General features: G+C 33.1%; 2 protein-coding genes across 3 annotated transcripts in view; both read right to left on the bottom strand.

Annotated features, from left to right (window-relative positions):
* The window catches only part of LOC140061165 (uncharacterized), a 40,767-nt gene extending 24,464 nt beyond the window's left edge, over positions 1–16,303 (bottom strand). The window contains exon 1 of one of the 2 annotated variants that reach the window (XM_072107644.1): positions 15,892–16,303. In XM_072107644.1, the coding sequence (XP_071963745.1) occupies positions 15,892–15,896 (5 nt within the window). In that variant the 5' untranslated portion in view covers positions 15,897–16,303. Of the gene's footprint in view, positions 1–4,462; positions 4,577–15,891 lie in introns of those variants that run through there. The other variant, XM_072107643.1, reaches the window with a different exon arrangement.
* Positions 16,304–16,648: 345 nt separating this feature from the next.
* LOC140060803 (DNA mismatch repair protein Mlh3-like) lies at positions 16,649–24,234 on the bottom strand. The gene is made up of 9 exons (XM_072107151.1): positions 24,096–24,234; positions 20,212–23,798; positions 19,893–20,117; positions 19,407–19,582; positions 18,974–19,109; positions 18,526–18,800; positions 18,267–18,369; positions 17,831–17,988; positions 16,649–17,611 (listed from the first exon to the last, which is right to left on the bottom strand). Exons 2-9 carry the CDS (start codon positions 23,780–23,782, stop codon positions 17,525–17,527), a joined length of 4,731 nt encoding a protein of 1,576 aa, XP_071963252.1. The 5' UTR covers positions 23,783–23,798; positions 24,096–24,234; the 3' UTR covers positions 16,649–17,524.
* Positions 24,235–24,266: the final 32 nt, after the last annotated feature.

Below are 24,266 nucleotides of genomic sequence, written 5' to 3'. Positions count from 1 at the left end.
ATGTACTATGATGGCCATTGAAAGACTGATTTGTGGACATGATATATTTTAGTAACTTGTTTGGTTTGTGTTACTGGATGTACTATGATGGCCATTGAAAGACTAATTTGTGGACTATGATATATTTTAGTAACTTGTTTGGTTTGTGTTACTGTATGTACTATGATGGCCATTGAAAGACTGATTTGTGGACTATGATATATTTTAGTAACTTGTTTGGTTTGTGTTATACATTATTATACTCTTTGATAATTTTTTTAAATATTTATGTCAACTTTATCACTGTTTACTTGATGCAATAAAGGAAATAAATAATAAACAAAATCAGATAGAGATGAGATTTAGGAATGTACAGTAACAAACATGGAATTCCCTTTTGGGTTGTCAACAATTTTATGGTTTCTTTTGATCTTAAAATTGTCTATAATTGGTAATATTTTTTACAGGTAAATACATCAAACTACTGTACAATATTTATTTGTTCTCCATTATCTTCAAATACCTTAAGAATTCATTCTTAATAAACTCTGAAGATAAACAAATAAATAAACAATACATCTCTGTAAATTTCCCCCAAATTTTCTAATGTTAACAAATGCTTGCTTACATTACCAATTACAAATTCTTTTAAATTTAATAAAAGACATTATTTTCTTCAGGTTTGTGTAATTAATTAATTAATTAATAAATACAGGTAGAACCCTTCATTTGGGATACTAATGTTGAAGGCACACTTTCCAAGAAATAAAAATAGAGAAATATGTCACTATAATCACATTCATGGGACAAAAGGAATTCAAAAGGAACAAGGGCAAATACAACTAGCACCAATCCCCTATTTAGTAAAGTTGATATCATAGGAAAATTACAACAAAAATTATACTATTTTTATAATACATACATTTAAATATAATACATTTGTAACAACATTAATATCTCTTTAATGTCTTCCCTACTGTTGATAAAATAATGTTTTAATAAATCAATCCTTTATCCAGTTTTATCTATCGACTACAATAAACACCAACCATAGGCTTGGCAAGCTTTGACTTCGCTCCAATGTGAAGGCAGGCGGGAAAGCGGGGTTCCGTAACGATGACTTGTATCCACTTAATAAATCCGGTGCACGGTCAATATTGTACAACTGGTAAAGACTCTTTGTCGTAGAGACGGCCATGATTCAATTCTGGTAGACAACAACCGGAGCGAAGATTATGATTCGACTACTGTATGACCAATCTTCCTGAATTATTTTACTGCCACTAATATTTCCCATAGTTCCACGTTTTGTTGTTCCGTTAAAATATGACACGATTTTGTGACTATTACACGCTCTCTGTTCGTTGATGTCACAGACGACTAATCACGATCAGTGAAGTCACTTCCTGTGGGAATTTCTGAATCAAACTTTTTATCAGAAGATTTTTACAGATACAGTAAGGACATTTTAAATAATTAAATTACTGTAAAAAAAAAAATTAATTACAAATTTTAATAATTACATTTTTAAACATTTTTAATTGTCAAAATAATAATATCTATAATCTATAAAAAATTAGAAAGAAAGCAAACATTGTGAAATAACATTACATTTATAATGTTACAGAAAATGAAAGTAATTACAATAATTCATGTTTTTGCTTTCTAAACATTTCTCAACTCATGTTTCATATACCTGTACAAAGCATATGCATTCATTTACATAGTTAACGAAGCAATTAGTAATATATTTTATATTTACTATTTTCTATAATTTCCTTTTGAAAAGAAAAGTTTTTAAAAGACACTTTTGATACCGTACATAAAATCTATTTTATTTAATCATTATTACATATTTCTATATTTGATGAGCATACACTGAAAGGAAGACTACATTTTCAGGAAATTAAAGGATATGATATTAATGAATAGACCCGACTGCTGGAAATATTCGTCGCGATGTACCCAACTTAAAATATGACCATGAATCGCTTCACCTTATCTAGTTATACATACGTACCCAACTACACAGAAGCCTTTTAATTGTGAGACAATATTTAATAAAAACATCTGCAAAAATATAATTAGTCTTTTCAAAAGAAAAACAAAGGAAATGGTTTACCATTCTTATTTAAATAATTACCAGTACTATTAAATATTAGTACTATAAAATATTTTGGTCAAATTGTTTTAGAAGAAAATATGAAAAATCACTAAATAATTATACTGTAAATTATTAAAAACTAGAAAATAAAAAATAAATCTCGGATTAGAATCAACTTTATAAATCGTTATTTTGTCAAAAACATGCTCTCTTTTTAACCACAAACATTGAATAAAATAGTAAATACCATATCTTAATACTGAAACATTTAAACCACTAATTTCCGAGTTCCATGTTTCTAAAATTAACCTACTAATAATAAGAATACATATGTTTGTAGTTATAAGTAATATCTTAAATTACTTAATCTCGTCATGCTGCTTAATTATGCTAATTATTTACATAAAGTTAGTAATGAAATTTGTATGAAGTCATCAAGAACAGGTGCTTGTGATCTCCATATGAACACCATACTGTAAATGAAGAATTACTATTATACACACTATACCTTAATTGAAATTATACCTTCAGTTATAATAGTATAAGCATAAGCACACAAGGAAAATTAGCCTTACCGGAAATATGACTATCCTATTAAGAGGACACCTTCAGGACCCAACATTAAAAGTTTCTCCTTTTTACTAGGGATGTCCTCAAATAAGAGGTTGGCTGTTGGGTTAAAATATATATTTCAACTTGTTAGGATCTCCCTTGAATAGTGGTATCATAAAGGAGGGGTTCAGTAACTGTGATTATTTTTTTAAGGCACTGAAACAAATTTATAAAGTGCAATGCCAAATTTCTCAAACCTTTCATATTACAACAGATAATGATTTGTGGTAACAACTAAAAAACACATTTTAGAAACTTAGTTTTCTGGACATGTTATTGTACGTTTTTTCCCCCAACCCCCAGAAAATGTAATGCTTCTGGAAAACATTGCAATTATTATTAAAAAGTTAAAAATTAAATTTATTTCCTTCTCAGAAAATTATCTATAAATTTCCCCTGTATTTCTAGCAGTATCCTGCTTGCAAAACATTGCCAAATGTTATTACATAATACTAGAAATTAATTTATAGTTTCCTCAAAGTAACTGTATATTTGTATCACCACACCTTGTGCAGGATATGTCAAAACACTTCCTGGTTCAAAGGTCATATTATTTAATAAAATACTGTATTGACAGCTATATTAATTATGATATATTGTAATTCTCAAACCTACAGTGTGTATTATTGTGTGTATTATTTTGTGTACATCCCTCCTCTACTCCCCATTCCTCGATCTCTTCTTCCTTTCAAATCAGTGGTTCCCAACATTTTTAAATCTATGAAATGCTAGCAAACCCCTCGATGTATTCCATGGTTTCTGTGCCACCATGGTTACTGTGGGTCAAAATTATACGAAAGTACAAAGAAATCAGCACCTTCAACCTAGGTTGAAAATGGCACTTTAAAAAATCTTCATCTTATATTGAAGAGCTATTGACACAACTGATTTTTACGGACATGAAACAGCACGTTTTTAGTCTCTATATTGTGAAGAAGGAAACAAATTGTCCCCACTACTTTTTGGCAGACCCTATTTATAAATTTGAAAACATAAAGTTTATTCAACAAACAACCTCATAGAAAAGCTTTAGTACATACAGTAACAACTCAAAATACTTTTCAGTACAAAAGCAATGAATAAAAAACCCATTCAATCAACCAAGTAAATCAAATAACCTTATACAGTATCATAAATAGGAATATACATGTCACAGCACAAACAAAAACCTTTTCTATAATCTTTACAGTACATGACATAGACAATACAACACCTTTCAATATCAAATGTGTTTTTAAGGTCCCGACAAAGTTGTTGGCTTTGTAAACATAAACTAGCAAGCTGGGTTAAAGAATTAATGATCTGTAAATAAGTTACCAGAACCAGCAATCCAGCAAAAACAGATCCGAAATATCAGTTAAAAGTAATGGGATACATTTGAACCAATACATATTTTATAGTATACTGTATTGACAATAGGAAAAGAGTAGGGGATCGCCTACCGGTGTGCTTATCTGGTACACTGCTGGCTGCCGTGGGTCCATGGAGGGCCTAATCCGAACTTTCTTAATTTCTAGTTAAGCTTGAGTACAAATATAAATACCAAAAAAAAAAATAATTTGGTGTATCATTTTATAATGTTCACAGAGCTGTACGTGCCGCAAAAAATATTGTGTAATTTTTAAAATAAAAAATGCCTATACATCTGCAGTTACTGTACAAGGAAACCAGTTTTGTTTTCCTGAAAAACACACCTTTTCTCAGATCAAATTATAAAAAAATTGCTCCTAAAATGAACCTAAAAAAGTTTAAAAAATTTACGCAAACCTTGAAGAAGGCAGTGGTGGCGGTATTGGTCGTTTACCTTTCTTCATTTCGAATCAATGTTTAGATTGATATCAATAATATGTCATCATTTCACACCCGGAGATTTTATCAAACAACGCAACTGATTTATGAACTGTGCACTCGCGGATGAGAGTGTCAAATGAAACCAAGACCAAGTATATAAACACTTTATTCTCAGTAAAAATGACAACATTAGAGTTGTAATTACAATGATGTTATTTATTGCCATTATATATTAGTACTTTCATTTTCTTCAACAGAATTTTTTCATTATTATACGGCAGTGTCATATTCTAAGAAATAGGCGATTAGATTTAATTATTATTATTAACAATAAAAGGTTTCAATCTTATTATTTGAGTAATACAGTATTTATAAAGAGCACATTGTCTCATTGGTTTTCACCAATAAACTCCTCTATATTCTTTAGTTGAAAATAAACAATTCCTCAACAGAAACTAAACTAAAACTACTTCAACACTGAGACTACAGTATATTTGTTCCAGTGAATGGAGGAAACTCCAAACAATGTAACATTTTCTAATCACACCACACATGCTTTGTTTTTGGATTCTGGGAAGAGTTGTATAAACAGTTATAGCCACCAGACGAGGCCACGCTCAGCCTAAACGTACAGTAGATGATTATCACTACCTTTGCTATTTGCAACAACGATTTGATCCAAATGTAGAAATCGTCAAATTCTACGTAGCGAAAGTCAGGTCTTTGGACGGTGTTGTCAAAGTTTGACAGACTCGCCTAAAAAATCCAATCTTGACGGATTAACTTGGAGATTATTTGCAAGGGTATGGATTAGGTGCAGATGATGGGATATACAAGCAACTGATTCATAATTAATTGCAGATAAACATACATAATTGCTGCAACCATTAATATAAATATGTGTGGTACGAGTTGATTACTAAATAATCGTTATTATGAACATTATTATACCACATTGGCTTTGAAACAAATACAGACTAGTGAAGCAAGCTACCTCGCTGAACTTGCAAACTCAATTTTTCTTTCCATACCCATCCAACAGTAACTTGCAAATTACATACTTAAAAAAGAAACAAGTCTCAATACAGCAGGATCGGTACATGTCCCAATCTTGAAAAATAAGTAACTTATTAAAACATATACGTGTTATTAGTTAAATTTTGAAATGCATTTTGCCAGACATTAGTACTCGTCTATTGAATTGGCAGATCAATGTACTAGACAAAGACTGCTAGACTAAACAAAAATTTTTTTTTTAAATTTAAAGATTAGCAAAGATTTAAAAATTTCAAATCAAAATCTAACAAGCAAATTGGTAGTTGCAATGTAAGGTGAATTTGGTCCATGGTATATGTATACCCCTCCTTACCTAATATAGTCGTCGTACCCTACCTTGGTAACATCCTAGACTCCAGAGGTTTCCACTTTTTCACAGACTCATAACCAACTCTATCCAGCCCCTGAAGAGATCCGCTCTTGTAGTAGTAAGACGAAATAGTTGGGATCTCATAATCATTGCTAGGCCTGATAGTTTCATAAAAGGGTTCTTGTTTTACGTGACATCTCAAGTCCTCAACGCTCCTTAAACAGTGTATACTTCCACCGATACTACCAAATGTACGCTGCGGTTTTAACACTTTGATTGAAACAGATGTTTTTATAGACATAGTGCATAATTTATTCCTTACTTGTTAATATACAAAATACCTACTGAATATTTTATTAAGTATTCTACAGAGATATCATCGTCACACACTAATATGGCATTTCCTTAGTGACCGTATAAATTGACCAAGGCTCGCAGTATCGAGGGTAAAAGGGTCAATCTTGACTGAAAACCCTTCCCTGCCTAATTACCTAAACAATTCTATCAGCTTACAACAGATGCTAATATAATTGCTTATACTAAAGATTAAAAAATAAATAAATGCTGACGACAAATTAATTAGATAATTTACACTTTACAGAAAAATTAAAAATAGCGCAGAAAGGAGACACTATCCTGTTTAATAATATTCTGTGCCAATAAAAAAATTTAAAAAATAGTACCAGAAAGAGGATACAGTAATACTAACCAGGCTGAGTTTTATCATAGAGGCACGTTGCAACGAACGGCTTGGGGTTTATGCCAAAAATAAAAAAACGCAACTAAACGGATTCTATTTTTTTAAATTTTCTAAATAAAAAACATGTTGAAAAGTTGATTTTAAGTAAGTAGGCTAATCGGCTTCTATAATGTCGTTTTATCCAAGCAAGATGGCAGAAAATAGTAATAATTACCAGTAAGATTTAAATAGTCTTCACTAATTCCATTTCTGATTTTCTATCAAGGTGAAACACATTGTGATGTTAATGATTGTTTTTAATTAGTCATCAATGAAAACAGTAAGTCATTTTGTCTGACTTCAATAAACACCGGTACAGAATAATTTGTTGCAATTTGTAAAGTTTAATTCGATTTAAAAATCAAATTTGCTAATAAATAATATCTATTAAAGTTCATTTGAGAATAAAATAATTTTTAAGACAATATAATTATTATGTATAAAAACAAATTCATTTTTTTGAATACACATGTTCATTTCTTATGGGATATTGCACTGTTGTACTACCAGAAACATTTTTTTAATAATAAAAAAAAACTACTCAAACAAACTATAATTTGGCCTAAATACTTTCCGAGAGATTTAAAATTGAACACCATACTATTCACAAATGGTATAGTCCACTGTCAACACTGCCCTCTAGTGGCCAATCCAATTAATTTTTGTTAAAGGAATCACTCAAGGGAAGTTTTCAATTTTCGACATTTTCCTGGCTACAGTATATATCCTTCATTATTGTATAACCACCATAGAAGTAAAATACTAACCAAGTAAATCAGCTAGTTACAATCACAGTAAAACCCTTTGGCAGATGCGCAGATAAGGTTACAATCATTAACTTCATTAACAGTTATTTGATTATAGACCAAGACATTCAGCCAGTGTGTCACTAACTGCATTACATAATACAATCATTGTGAAATAGTTTCTGCCATCATTTTCTACCGAATTGAAAAATCAAATCAATGACAGAAAATGGGAATGCGATGTTTTGTCTAGGGGCATTTGTTAAATTATGTGTGAAATGAGACATAATATTAACTGGTTGGTGAATGCTCTTTGGGAAATCTATTTAGCTGCTATAATGACATGCTTGCCTTCGATTCCTAAAGCAAACTGTATGTTCAATTGTGACTGTGATCTAGTGTACTGAACCTATTTTACATTAAATTTACTTCTTAGGTGACATCTTTAGTACAAGACTATTCTCTCAGAGGACACAGTAATAGACAATGATCAGGACAAACCGAAGGCTTTACATTCTATCCAAAGGACGAAGCAATGAGAGAAAAGTGTCTACAGTAGCTTTAAGAACAAGCAATATGGCACAGGTCTTTAAAAACATGAGCTTTAGCCTTTAACTATTCAATTCAATTCAATTCAAAAGACATTTATTTTTTGTCTGTCTGTATGTTAGTACTGATTCCATAATTTGTACAGTAAGTAAAATTGCTGAAGTGAAGGATCAACATTTAATTTGGCACTTATTTCAGAATTTGGCAATTAACTAAATAATTACTAACTAATAAATGTATCATATGAATATATAGCACATCTCACATAAATATTAATGGTGCAATGACTTAAAACATATCTGTTTGTAATTCACTATAAAACAATGGATAGTATAAAGCGTAACACCCTTTACTTCCGTTCATTAATCCTTTAGGAATCTAAATCAGGATGCTGTATGTAGGCATTCAAGCTATGGCACGCTACAAAATATGACTATGAAACAATGTGTGTATAATAAAGTACAGTACTGTGTATGATGGAATGTGAACTTGATTTTGTGGCATTCAAATTAAGTTTTTTTTTTCTTCAATGACAAATAGACAAAGAAGGGACCTATAAAACTGTAAATAATCCGATCAGCATTAAACCTACAAAAATAAGTAACACAGTATAAACATGGAGAATATTTCTCCATGGTATAAAGGACAATGATATTAAAAGTCAAAATGATTCCATAAAAGAATGGAAGGACTATGACAACAACACATGGGTACATGTCATATCATTGAAGTCGTAAAGCTTCTGTCTACACTATCAAACTGTGATGTGCCCAAATATGGTAGTGATATGCCCAAATATAGTAGTGATATGACATCATCATGTCCATGTATGGGCACATCACATTTTTTTGTCAAATAACGTTTGATAGTGTAGACAGAGCTTAACACAATACTGTATAAAGGAAATGATGATGCGGACACAAAAAACGTGGAAAAAAAAATACAGTCACAGACAAAAAAAGACACGGACACATAGGTTCTTGAAAATGACCAGCTCAAAAATCGAAAATAGTTATACTGTATAATATCATAACCCAACAACTCAAAATAAACCACTGCTCTTTACAAATAGATCTATGATGTAATGCCAACTATTGCACTATAATTCTCTGTGGGCCTGTTTCTATTGAAAAATAAAAAAAAAGAACGGTTTTTTGGAAACCGGTTTCGTCTGTTGTTTATAAATAAAGATCGCGTTGCAGCTCAATTTTTACTTCAATAAAACCGGTTTCGTTCATGTGCGTTCGTTATGAATGACGTCATTATATACACCACAATGCAGTTCGTTAGGCGGAAGCGTGATTGGATCGAGGTCATGTTTACTTTTTTTCGCATAGCGCGATCCCCAAGAAATAGCATCCATTTCATCATAGAAGGGGGAATTATTACCTGAAACGTTATTGTGGTCCTTGGTTAAAGTATAGGTACGTAGCACCCTCTGATATTGTCAAGTTGAACTCGTCTAGCTTTCACACGCTTTACAATATTCTTAAAAACATGTGGCCTACGTGAGTCTTTCTTCCGACTCCCGACAAGTCCCCTCATCTTCTTCCCTTCACATATTTTTTACGAACCTCGTAATGGCATCGGTCAACATTTTTTAGTTCACTATCTAGAGAAATAAAAATGACTTAGGCCTAGGTCCTATCGCGCGGGTTTGACTGCGAGTTGACCGCAATCGTCCCAGTGCAGCAGACTGCAGAGTTCAGTTTTTGGGGTCAAATTGAGACTGCGATTATGTTGCAGCTAAAAATTGCTCCGTGGAAACTGGTTTCAGAACGGTTCTTTGCGATCGAAACCGCAATCAATTGGGGTTTTTGAAACCGTTTTTAAGATCGGTTCTTTTTTGTGGTTTTTTGTGGGGACCCATTTCTGCTGGCAAGAAAAAACGGTTCTTGAAAAGAACGGTATTCAAAACCGTATTCTCTGCTCTATAGAAACAGGCCCTAAGTCAATAAAAATGTTAATATTATTATAAAATCAAAATATATTTTATCTACAAAATAACAAGGAAATACACATGTTCCATATAATATTTAAAAATCATGTTTACAGAATCATTGAATAGAAGATTTAAAGTCAAATAGGAAAATACAAAGAACAATATAAAGTATGGGGACCTGGTAATCTGGTGTATTGTTAAGTTTGAACCAGCTGACCTAAAGAAACACAAGTTAATACTGAAGCATACAGAGAAAATCTGCAATACAATACTGTCGTTCAAAAGCATTTAAAAGCAAACTTTATAAATGTAACAGGAAAACTAACAAATAACTTTATTTTCTTTTAAACAAAAGTATATAAAGGAAAAACTTTTTTTAAGCAGCTGTTTTCCATATCAACATTTTGTTGAACAATTTGCTTTTGATAATTTTTAATCCAAAGAATGTGGATGTCAATAACCAGATTTTCCACTAAAAAAATTCAACATTTAGATGGTAGGTTCATTTTGGGATAGTTGGCTTGGAGAATAAACCAAATTTAATGTACATATATTATACTATTTGGGCCTGCCCTTGGTTGCTAATTGATATATGTACAGTAAAGCTAAGTGCTTTGGGGGAAATCATGTTGTATTTTACCAGCATAATTTTAGACCACCACCACAAGCTGTTCAAAATGAGCTAACATGCAAGTTCAGAACCAATCCTGAAGCTCTACCCAGGATCCAAACCTTAAGCTCTGTCTACACTATCAAACTTTGTGACAAAAAGATGTTCATATCACTTCCATATTTGGGTACATCATATTTTTGTCACATAAAGTTTGATAGTGTAGATAGAGCTGATAGTCTAAATGGAATATACTGTACATTACTGTGTAACCTAATATTTTGTAAAGTGGGTTTCTTAAAATAATATGGATGAAAAGATATCTACCGTACTTAGTAAAATCAAAAACTCCCATCCAATACTTATATTAAATATTTTTATCTAAAAAAAGGATTTAATATAGTAATAGGTCCTTTAAGTATAGTACTTTAATTGGAAGCCAACAGATATGAAATACTATAATGTAACATAATAGTACAAACACCTGGAGAGATGCTCAAATATTGTATTACATTGTGCAGTACTGTTTTCCAATAGTCCATTCAACTAACATCAATGTTAGGAATTTGTTGATTTTCCAATAGTCCATAGGAATTTGTTGATAATAACAAACAATGTAAAAATAATGTTTTTTTTCCCCCTATGGGACAATGGTAAATGTACTTGTTTGTACTAATGTAGCAGTGTAGACAGTAAACTTTGTACCATTATGTGATAAAAACACTAAATAAAAGACAAATGTAATCATGGAAATAGAACAATTATCAGCATTTTATTAATAATATAATAGAATTTTGAAGATAAGGATTTATTTTCTATTGTATTATAGTTTACTGTTTTGAGTTGCATTATCTACTAATTCTAAATAGGGGCATGTACAATGCAAAAACTTTTATAGAAATACTGTAACAGTCTTTGATACCTAGAACCGTTACATGTACCTTATATCTCAGATTTTCGCAGAAACGTAGATTTGATTTTAACTTTAATTGTTCCATAAAGGGCAAACTACGGGAGTCTTTGATACTTACAGATTATATTGTTTCTTTGTCAGCACCATCAATGTTTTTTTTACAAGGTCAACTATAGTTTTGTTATTTGAGTTAAAATTGGAATCTCTAATTAACTACAAAAGCAGTTTACAAATGCATTCATTCTGGAATGTCAGAGCAAAATAGACAGTGATTAATAAAAATAATACCGATAGATGTTTTTTACTATTTTTTATTCAATATTTATCTCAGACTTCCCACAAGGCACAACATTAGTCTTGAGGAGCCTTTTATTTTTTATATTTATGCTGCAATATGATATTAATACATAATTTAAAACCAGTTTACACTGGGGTTTTAAAATCAAGGTTCACTTTCTGATTAGTGTTACTTTCTACCACTAAGTTTATCTTCAATAGAACATGAATGTACAGCACGTAACCTATGTGTAGTGTTTGCACTTGAAGGCAAATAATAATTTATGACGCCACGTGTGGAGATGAATGTAAACAATGTCAAAGGTCAACAACTATTGTTACTACTGTAGAACAAAGATCAGAGGATATTGGGAGTGGACAGTGCTGCAGAGATAAGGATATTGATAAGATCCAGGTTTATTTAGCTGTGAAATAATAATGTTTATTTTTAAACCCCAAAACAGCATACTGATGTACAGTAGAGTAACACTGACAGTTAATGTTGCAAAAGGCAATTTAAAGTGTATAAAAAAGAGAGATTTTATTTTCTCACCAATTATTTACCTGTATGAAAACTGCTCTTTGTTATACAACACATGACAGATACAAAAAGATACAACTTTATTACAATTATTATCATATAAAACAAGTCAAATTGAGTTTTTAATAGTTATTTTGAAAGGTATTTTCCAACTTAAATAATTAATTGTTAATTTAAATCAGTACTTAATGTTTAATGCATACAGAAATCCTAGTCCCTTTTATGCTTCTATTTTGGAATTCTGAAAATCGACAACAATCAACAGTCATACGTTGATGATGCAGATTTCATAAATAATTGGTGCGAAAATAAAATCCCTTTTTCATTTAAAGCTGGAAATACATTTTACAGTACATTAAAATTGTCATCAATATTAAATACTGTAATGTACTGTACACAGAAAAACATCATCAATACACGGTTCGAGAAAATAAATTAATTTTCACAGTTTAATGTTGGGGAAGAAATTGCTCACACTAAACGGTCTGAGTATTGAATATATTGATTTTAAGCAATTTAAACATCCTAACATCAATGATCATTTGACAAATAACAGTGATTCGTATCTTTGTCTTAGACCTTGGTTTTGTGAAGGGATATTCCCTTCACAAAATAAGTCTATTGTTGTATGTGTTATTGGTTTATTCTCTCGTCCTAATGATCGTCAGTTATCTAATAGAATGTTTCCTCCAATAAGAAACCGCTTTCAATTGTAGTATTACACTTACCGTATTTGAATACACTGCAACAAGATACTGTAATTAGAGTGCAGGGATTTCTATAACATTGCGACTATAGGCAGGACATAGCCAAATTAATTCTAATTATGGACCAAAATATGTTTCAGATGTACTCTACAGTACATCCACTCCTTCTCTAAACAGTATAGTAATTTAAAGATTACCTTAAACTCTGTCTACATCACTACCATATTTGAATTAATAATGAATTTTTGTTGTAAGTTTTTTGTTGTGGACTATACTATGACAATAACATAGTTTGAATTGATTATTTTCCGAGCCTTCCAGTCAAATAATATTTTTTTCAGACGACCTACAATATAATATTCCCAACATTGTTAAAGTGTTCCTAGCCTGTAGCTAAACACGACTGCGAAGGTGCAAATCTCGTGATCCTGGCAGGTTTTATTTGGATATAAAAAGACAGCAATTTAGAAATTTAACTCAGGGTCAATAGGTCATGTCAGGTATTGATGGCTGTGTCAAATAATTTTCAATTGAAAAATAATGCAAAGATCATATTTAGGAAATATTACTGTAGTATGAATTATTACTGTGCTGAGCTATGCACCAACACATTTTTGATAAAGATTCTTTAAATATGTCGGAAATATCCTTGAAAAAAATACATTTTGAAATGTAGATTTTATACTGTAATGCATGCATGGATGCATTCTTATAAAATCCTTTATTTTTAGAAATAAATAAGTAATATGTTTTTCTAATATTTTTATCGTAAAAAAAATAAATAAAAGTAGACATACTGTATACTATATTCAGAGGCGTCTCTATGGGTGAATAACCCCACACTTACCCTTAATTCTCAAAAGAATATTTAAAAAATGACCAGCGACCATCGCTAGACATAGATTCGATGTACTGTACTTTACTTTTTTCTAGCTATGGTTAGCATTATACAGATTATTTATTTTTAAAAGTACATCATTTCTTATCACTTAATAACAAGTATAGAGTAATAACCTTAGAACTGTGTAACAACTGGTTGATTATAGTTGATAATCTATCAACAGAGAAGGTATGACATTAGGATGGGCCCAGCTGTTAAGGTATGCGAGTACAATTAAGCTCATTTTGGCAATCCACGATGACGGCAGGTGGATTCAGGGAGGTACTTTTTCAGTCGGAAAACCAGTGAATACTGCATGGTAGGTGGATTCTGCAGTATGCTCACATGAGACCAAGGGGGATTGGAAGGAGGGGTACGTGGTGCGAGGGGAGTTTTGTAAAGAAAACCCAAAACGGTAGGCTCAATTGGTTCTGGTATGTGTGGTAAGTGTTTCAGAAAAAACTCAATACCACAGATGAAATGGTTCTACAAACAAGTAGTACTGTGTTACCATACTGACTGGTTTTAGAGCTAGTAAGTTTTATTTGACTAGTATTAGTAACTCGCAAACAACTGGCATTGATCTACTCCCACTGCTGGCATTCTGTAAACGGTGAAAAGTTATAAAGAGCTACAGTAGATCTGCTGATTATTTGCTCAAAACAGCTCCAATGCCCCTACCCTATAGTTTATCATGCTGTTCAGAGAAGTTTTGAGTTTATACCAACACACCCCTACGTAACTGGTTTAAGGACGATGTACAGCTTCCTGGTTCACCTACGTCAACTACAATAATAAACGCCAACGATTTCCTGACATAGTTCCGTACCTTTTATTCATGTGTACAAACACAACCAATGAAAAATTAAATCATTTAACTAAAGACTCGCACTCCACTTGTCTTGTAATTAAATACAGTAACTAATTAATAAATCAATTCTAATGAATGCATCATCAAAAGTGAAGTGAGTGAAGTTAACCTTTTAATCAAAGTTCTTTGGTATTTAAAAACTTTACTTTATAAAACAAATACATAATGTCATGTTAATAATTAATATCAATATAGGATGGGACAATTCATAGATAGGCCTAGCCTAGTTGGGATATGACCGGTTGGGCCGCCGACAAGTTGAGCCGCCGGTAATTTCTATGAAACGCCCAGTGCGTCTTTTACGACATTTCGCGTAGTGATAGAGTGGTGTCCTAGTACAAAAGTTCATGGTCTTTACGTTTATTGTGTCATGAAAATAAATAATAATTACATACTACGATTGTGTTGGTTTGAACCGCCATACACAGCAAAGGAAAGTAGTCATATTTAATAATTTAATTGTTTTTAATCTTTCTCGCGTGTATGTCTACCACGTAAAATCACCTTGTTTTTCAGGACTAATAGAGTATTGATATTCTTCGAATGAGATTAAATAATTATTATTTTTTATTTACTATATCTTTTAATATCATATTTTATTAAATTTTACAATGTTAATACACAAAATATTTTACTAAAAGACGGTGATTTTATGCAATTATTTTACCGAAAAATGGAGTAGGCCTAGTTCATACAACTGCCGCCGCCTGAGGGGGCAACATGTTTACGTCATTTTTGGCTAAAAACGATCATTTTCGGTCATGTTTTAGGCCTTATATTTTTAAATCTACAAGTCAGATATTCATAATTATTTCTCTTTAATTATAATATTTAATAATATATACTAAAAACCGTGATATATAAACTTTGGAATATACATCGTTATATCTAATAAGTAATATAAATAGAACTTCTATTAAATAGAAACGAGCACCGGCGAAAGTAAGCATTTGGCGTTTCATAGAAAATAACGTTCTTCTGGCGGCGGCTCAACTTGTCGGCGGCTCAACTTGGCCTAATCCGCCTAGTTATTAGTATGCACATCTTAAAATATTCAACATATAATATGTGGGTAGGGAGAGGGGGGTGGGGATGTCAAAATACCAATATATAGGATACAGCAAAACCACCACCAGACTGGAATGTGACCCAATTTAAAACAATGCATGGACTAGATCAGACTCAGAGTATTGTGAAGTAAGTGTGGATGAATTTAATTTCATATGGAATCTAGCCTAAAAAAATATAATACAAAACGAGCTTACCTCATAATGAATATGGAGCTATGATTTCATACCAAATTCTTTGAAAAAGCGAGAATAGATGCTTGTTATTGTAGGAGGTTCGTAGTTAAAGCAGCAGACGACCGTACGAACCGTCCTTTGATGTGTGGCGGATAAGGAAATCGAAACCACCTCCGGTGGCCTTGTCTTGTCAGTGTGCTGGGCTGGGGTGGTTCTCTGTTGTGTACCACCGCGGAAGTGGTAGTAGAGAGAGGACGGTGATCTAGATAGAAATTGCTGGTTCCAGTTAAATAAAATCCCACGTCAAATAGACCCCGTAGTCTTCTCCAGGTATAATGTTACCTTTTAATAATCTATTAATAAAGATATTCCGTATCTAAACAAACATTAACCATGCATATCATCCATGCCCAAAAAACAATGCTGGTCCCAGTTGTTGGTCAAAAATTGTAAATACAGAGAGAAAATAATACAAACCATAAAGTGCGCCCTCAATAAGATACAAAACTTGATTTTTATATGTTGGAAGAATTTCATCTGGTTGTGGAATAGGTATTACTACATAAAATTTCTTTTTGAACCACCAAAAATAGTATAAGCGAACTTACAGTACGTTTCGAAACCTATCAGGTTTCATTCTCAACTGGCGTTTCATCGTCATTTTGGTTGTTCAAAAAGAAATTTGATTTTTATATAGTTACAATAACAAGAAAACTCACTATGTTTGCATAAAGATTGTTATGAGTAAAAAAACGCATTCAATTTATTCCAAAATTATTTTATAATTATTCATATTGAACCTAGGCTAATCCTTTTCACAGACCTGTATTTTTAGCAAGTATAGGCACCCACAAATTAAGTACCGTACTTGAGATACTGTACTTAATTTTTTTTTTAAACATATTATTAGCAGATATATTCTCATAAGTGAAACCGGTATTTTTTTTGATAAAACAAACAACTATGTCGCCATAAAACAGAAGGAAGTACTGTACTATGTAAAGCAAATTAGCATTATCAATTAGCAATCACCAATTTATTATCTAAATCGTCAAAAGGAAACTAGATCGCAATCTATTGAACAAACTTGATTTAAATTTGTTTTTATGAAGAATAAAAAGCGAGGCAAAAACTTGAGACAGGCTGGCTAAAAGTAGTTTCTTATTCAAATTTTCACATGATAAATTTTTTAACAGTGGGGTGTAGGTGGAACCTGGGATTCGCGAGAAGTAATATAAAAAATCTAACTATCTCTGATAGTATATGTACACGCGAGTCATAGAAGTTGCTACTTTAGGGGGTAGTGTAGGGATAAAAAATGTGAGATGGATCACATGAGCATGCACATAATGACTGAATAGCTGCATAGCGCATCATAAATCGCTATTTATACACAAAACATACGTAATATTAAAATTATGTAATTTTTTATTGAAAATAAGTGATCCTCTTATACATTTGGCAATAAAGAATAATATAATTGCACGTTGTTATTGCATTTTTACTGAGCTAACTACAGTACTCAAATTAAAACAAAGTTATTATTTTTGCACTCATTGCATTTTCAGCTCCAGTGACCATAAATTGCATGTATTCATGGTTCACCAGTCACATCCAGGGACCAATATAACTTCATGGTTCAGTGCACACAATATTAATCTGGTTTATCATTAGTTATTAATGTTTCATTCTCACAATGTAATGTTCTATTCAATTTCCAAAGGCTCGGTTTTCTTGGAGGCTGTAAAAAAAATATTGTGCAGAGTGTAGCAGCTATTGATAAATGTAACAGCCCCCTCTATAAGATTATCATTATATGTTTGTAATGCAGTCCACTGGACACTCTACAAACCAAACATTTGTTATTGAGTTCAATAAGACTAGTATATCTATGGCTCATCCAAATGAGTAAAACCCCTATACTATAAAAGTCTTTAAAATACTGTATCATGCAACAAACCTCAGAATCTGAAACTGATCTCATCAAGTTAAAGTCCAAGATAGGCATGAGTGAAGGGCGACCATGAGCACACTGAAACGGTAGATCACAATGAGCGAGGTCACCTATCAGGTTCTTGCATGCTGATAATGTCAAGGCATCGCCAAATTTGATAGCCCCTACAAAATATAGATATAAAGCTTGATTATTTTTTGAATATTCTATTTAATCAAAATGGTGGGATTGCAAAAGTGGATTTAATTGCAACCATTATAAAAAAAATATTAATATCCTATTAAGGGGACATTTTTGGGACCTAACAAAATTCCCCCTCCACCTTATATAGGCATTTCCCCACAATGCGTTCTAATACTGTAAATACACACACACGTTACTGTACATACACATGTGTTGAATCAACTATCTAGTACCAAAATATGTGCAAATGAAATTTTACCATGGCAAGCTTGCGAATTTAGAACCTTGGTAACTGTTTTAGGCAAGGTACCCGCTGCGCCCAATGTCTGGGTCCATAAAGTCAGTTGTTCCTTTATCAGTGTCTAAAAAAAGTAAAGATCAAAAAATTAGTATTTAGATATAGACAATAAGCAAGGTATTTTTGTGCCATAAAGGTGTTTTTAGATAGATAGTTTTTACTGTTCATTTTCATATAACCATGCAATTTGTGGCTAATAATACATAACCCAAAAACTTACTTCAACAACCGTGTCTGCGACAGGTTTGCGTCCATGCCTCATTTCGCTTACGTCATGCTCAACGAAACACGCTGGCACGCTCGATACCCGCACCGAGTCTTCATCAATGCTTTTCAGTTGTAGACCGATTTCTGTAAACTTATCACGAAAGCCACGAACCAATCGCAACTCATCAGATGACAATGGTATGGTGATGGGTGGGCAAATCGACGACGACTTTAGTTTAGTGTTGGACAGTCCATCTATTTGTTCATCATTGTCATTTTTGATATTATCTAACAAAAAGCAAAAAACTATTATATTTTTAGAACAAATACCTTAAATGTCTAGCATTTAGGTGTTTGTTCTGTGAAGTCAAAATGTAGTGAGCTGGGCATTCATTTAGGGGTGGATAATTGGACGTAGCTTTTATTGTGGGTCTTGAAGGGAGACTGTATTAATAACCTACCAGCGGTCAATCTCTCTAATCGAACTCGTTCATGGGCAGCATGTTGATCAACCAATACCAAGAGGTTAGGCTTACAAGAAGTTCCTTGAGATGCCATAAGACATGCTATGAATTTATTATCCAGTTGTCCAAGTACCTAGCACAAGACAAAAGGAACTTGTATAGTTTCTTGTTATTGTTTTTTTTTAAAGCTTTTTTAGTATTTTAGTATGACATGCCATGCATGCCAAAATGTAGTAAAAATGTCATCAACATCACTATGATGATCAAACATAAAAAAGGCATATTACACAATCATACTTTACAAAGAAACTATAAAGTATTTATACTGTAGTATATCAACATCAAAGTTAAGTAAGTAAAAAAATAAGTATTGAGATAATTTAATAATTTGGTTTTAAAAGAACTAACAGAAATATCTAAGTTGCCATACCTCTACATCAGAAAGCATCTCTTTAGTGAAGTTATACTGATGCATTGCACTGTTGACACGGACTGCTGTACTTTTAGCATTGCCGATGCATATATTCAAAACATCCTTTTCCTTTGTAGCTAAATGAGTTAACCCAGTGTCGCAATTGGTCATTAACCTTCCCATATCGCTACTTGCTAAAGTATAAAACACAAAACATATTAAACAAGGCCAACAGCCATAAGTCGCGTGCTAAAACGCATAGTGATATCGGACCGACAGACAGACCGACCGACCGACATAGTGAACTATAGAGTCGCGTCCACGCGACTAAAAAATATAGTGCTGAACATATGTACTGTATGCTACTGTATAACACAAAATCTAAAAGAAAAAACATGGCCATATACATGGCTCCAGTCGCGTGCTGAAATTTGAGTTAGTGTTTACCGACCGACAAAGTGAGCTGTAGATTCGCGACTCAAAACTCTTGCAATTGATTTTTACCTGATATGGATAGATCTGCGGGATCCTTCCATTTGCATGCTACATCTCCTTCTAGTTCATTTAGATGCACATCAACCATATTCTCTAAAACAGTATTGGTAGTGTTTTTAGCATCCTCGTCTTCAGCAGTGATGCCATGGGGGTTAAAAGTATGACGCTGTTTTTTGGTTCTTGGAAGGAAAGGTGTTGCATTGTGGGTTAGAAAACGATGTGCCTTTGTCATATCTAGAAAAATATACAATACACATACAAGATTTTTCAAAGGAAACCTTGGAACTGACATTAACTTGAACTCTCTTTTGAAACAACATTATTTTACCTTTTATGGAGCTTGGGTCATCCTGTACAGGTTCCACGAATTGGCTGTTACCAGATGTTTTATTAACATAGACTTTCTTTCCAAGTCTTTGATCAAAGTGACACAACCACCCAGTGTTGCCTTCAACCACATTATGAACACTGGTTGAAGACTCTGCAGATGCTATAGGATCACTTTCACTTGATTTATTTTCTGTACCTGGTTCTTTAGTTGTATTACTTTTGTCAGGATTAAAAGCATTTGGATCAGTTTCAGTCTCAAAGATCAGCTCTTGCTCAATATTTGTATCGGTTGTTATTGTGGAGCTTGAAGACTGTGCTTCTGCAGTAACTTTTCCATTAATAATGTTTTCATTATCAAAATTCTTCAAGTGAGAACCTTCTTCTTTGCTGTATGCTGAAATATGTTGAATTACATTTTGGTTGTCACTCTCTCCAGGAGTTAACAGAGTCTTCCCACTTGCAGAGAAATCTTCTACCTCAAGATGTACAGCATCTGACTGGTTTTCATCAACAGAGTTCCATCTGCACACCAGCATATCATCACCAGTAACATAAACAGGGGAGTCAGAACTATCAGAAATACAAATAGGGCTGGTGGAACCTATGATCTGAATATCTTTATCTGATAAGTCTTGTTGCATATAATCTTTACCATCTGGTCTGGAAAACGGTTCCTCAGTTCTGTCAACCAATTTTAAGTTTGAAGTCTTTTCAAAATCTTTAGTTGGTATAGTCACACTTTGTTGCGTTTGTAAACCAGATTTAAAACTAACTTTTGGACTACGCCCTATAAATGGCTCAGAATCTTGGTTAGTGTCAGAGTGTGGTTGACTATCCTTTGTTACAATGCATTCATTGCTGTTCTCCTCTTCAAGTACCATAGGTTCAACTGATTCCATTTGTTGTTTGTCATTATCTATCAATAAAGTATCATTGCATTCTGGTTCTTTTTTATCATTTCTTTCTCTACCAATTAACTTGTGCGCAGTGTTCATAAACTGTGAGGAAGTCATAAAGTCATTGTTATTATTTTGAGCATCATTACTCTTCCCATGCTGTACCTTTTTGGAGATTTGATATGGCCTATTATGAGTTGTCTGTAAAAGCTGCAGCGATTTTGTCGAAGTCACATTTTCAACTATCGGCTTGTCGCAGAAATTAAAAGATTGTGAAGGTGTAAAAAATCTTGAATTTTCATTGTCTTGGTTACTATTAACAAGAACTGATTTTTGTTGCACTGATGATCTGTCATAGGATGAAGAATGATTTTTAATAATTGACTGATGAGGAACTTTTCTTTTGTATTCTTGAAGTTTTCTTAATGACATAACTTGCTTTGAATTGTTTTCATCTTCTTTTCGTGAATCATGCCTTGTTTTTAATGACTTCTTCATCATAAGTAACTTATCAAAAGCTAATTGTGTTGGCCTTGAGTCATGTACAAAATCCTCTTCTTCTTCATGAAAGCCTCTTTTAAGAAACCTCTCTGGGAGAACTGTTTCAGCACATGTACCGTCTGTTTTCTTCTGTTGCTTTAGCTTAAGCGTCAATAACGGCTGTGAAGACAAATTACAACATGCATTCTGCTTAAACAGCTGCAAAGAATTTGTATAATTTGTTATCATATGCTTTGGGGACTTATGCACTTCTTTTATGGAACTTAGCTCGTCAGAATTCATTTTTTCTTCTATGCTATTTTGACTGTCACCTTCCAGTTTATCAAGATCATCCAGAAGATATCTACCACTTAACTGCTGAAAGGTTTTCCTGTTATGTTGTTTACTAGCTGATGGCGCTTCAGGTGGTAAAGATGGTGATATATTGCAACTAACAGAAGCAACACTAGAAATAGAGCAAGAATCTGGCAATTCACTAGGATGGCCATCACCTTCAAGGAGTTCAAGCTCTTTAACCATCTGTTTGCCATTTGCTCTCAAAGACAATGCACTTCTTTCCTCCTTTTTAGTTCTATCAATGTCGTATCTAGTAGAGCTATTTTGTGAAGAATCATTGCCTGGCGATGGAATTGTTTCTGTTGCAGTCTCAGTTCCAGATGATGATGCTTGACTTGAGGATGTTTGAAAGAACTCTTTAGATGATGTGCGTACATTAACTGGTGTAAAATGGACATTTCTATGATCTTCCACAACATTTAAATCACTATCTGGTATAGGATTGATGCCAGAAATACTTTTGGAACTTATATCTTTCCAATGCTCCAATTGACTATCTTGATTTTCTGTTTCATCAGTCTTATACGGTGAATCTTTGGTATTTATAATATCTGTTAGTTCACTTATCGGTACATGATAAGTTGAAGGTCTTTTTACTTTCAAAGACTCTAGTGTACTTGCACATGAAGATGTGGAAATCTCTTTTCCATATCTTTCAACACCACTACAATAAGCAAAGTTTTTATGTAAATCATATTTTGAGGTTGGGGATGATTTAACCTCTTCTGCTTTATTTGAATCTGTTGTAACACCTTCAATTGCCATTGTTAGATTTTCTCTAATTAGGAAATCATTTATGAGTTGTGAGCAACATTTAATGACTATTTCCCAGTCTTTGAACTCTACTAGTGTCTTTCGTGGATCAAGGGTAATTTCATAATCTGCCAATGGGCAATTAATGTCTAGTACAAAGATTCCATACTGATCAGATGTCCTACCGGGACTATTAGTGTTACTTTGGGGTAGTTTATCGGACATCTGCCATGATCTTTTTGCTGCAATGAGCGATTTACCAAACAAAGAGTTCACCAACTTGTGGAATCTTGTCTTAAGTACTAGTCGACCATTCACATACATGAACTGCAAGGTTTTATTATGATGTCCCTCAGTACCTATTAAACCTTCAATGCTGAAGTCTCCACTTGAATATTTGACTTCTTTGAGGCAGTTTGCTTTTTTATCACTAAAAATGGAAGCAAAACTTCTTTTGGTTGAACCAGTTCTTCTTGTCTGGAGAATCACGCTGTTGGTAGAATCATCACGAAGAGAGAATGATATCTTTGGATGAATCAAAGCAATAGCGGCAAGCCGATAACGAATAGACTCAACTTCCAAAGTGTCTATAATCCTCTTCTGCCGAACAGGGAGATTATGAAAGAGGCTATGAACAGTAACTGTTGTTCCTTGACTGGCTCTCTCTTTTCCTTGGAAAACTTTATCATTTGAATCGCTAAAAACTCTGACAAATGTTTTTGAAGATGTTTTTGTTCTGGATTCAATTTCCAATATGCTAGAGAGATCTCTTAGACTGGCGAGTGCTTCTCCTCGGAATCCAAATTTCTCTAACCTTTCAAGGTCACTTAATTTATTGCATTTACTTGTCTGATACCGTTCACAAATTGTTGAAAGTTGATCTTCTGTGAGTCCACTTCCATTATCAACAACTTGAAATCGTAGAATCCCAATGTTGATTCTGACAGCAATACAACTGGCACCGGCGTCGATGCTGTTGGTCACAAGTTCATCAATGCATTGGGTTACAGAATCAATAGCTATACCAGATCGAAGTCTACTGGTTATGTCTTTTTTTAAGTGTTCAATTTCTGGTACTTCCATGACATGAGTTTATTAACTGAAAATATAAAATAAACGAGAACTAACCTTTGTTTTATTAGGCCAACATGATGTTCTCCTATTCCTAAATGTTAAGTTAAAAAGTTCGAAGTAGTAAAAATAACTACTGTAAGGCCTACTACTATTTAAATATTTGGCTATCCCTGAGAGACCGGCAATCCGCTATCTAGGCTAGGATTAGACCTGCTGGCCCTTCCTTGCTTGGCTTAGTGGTGTCTGCCTATCAATCAAGCCTTGCCTAGCCTAATTAATCATGCCTAGGCTAGCCTAACTAAATAATAATTTTTCTACCTACTACACCAAGTTGTATATGCATATGCAGGATCTATGCCTAGCAGCTAGGCCTCCTGTCAATTGGGGGAGGGGGAGAGAGAAACAGAGCTGGCACACGCGCGCGAAGCAGGTTTTTGTACGTACGTACGTCGAAAAAAAACACAAACTTTCAACTTTGACACCACACACACCG

The sequence above is a fragment of the Antedon mediterranea genome, chromosome 10, assembly GCF_964355755.1.
Source record: "Antedon mediterranea chromosome 10, ecAntMedi1.1, whole genome shotgun sequence".
Lineage (NCBI taxonomy): Eukaryota > Metazoa > Echinodermata > Crinoidea > Comatulida > Antedonidae > Antedon > Antedon mediterranea.
The sequence above is the reverse complement of the archived record's forward strand: the minus strand, read 5'-3'. Positions and strand labels throughout refer to the sequence as shown.

Coding starts and splice junctions, on each gene's coding strand:
- LOC140060803 (XM_072107151.1), bottom strand. CDS start 23,782: ATGGAAGTACCAGAAATTGAACACTTAAAAAAAGACATAACCAGTAGA. Junction 19,583..19,892: donor CGCAGATCTATCCATATCAG/GTAAAAATCAAT, acceptor TTTATACTTTAG/CAAGTAGCGATATGGGAAGG. Junction 17,989..18,266: donor AAATTCGCAAGCTTGCCATG/GTAAAATTTCAT, acceptor TATATTTTGTAG/GGGCTATCAAATTTGGCGAT.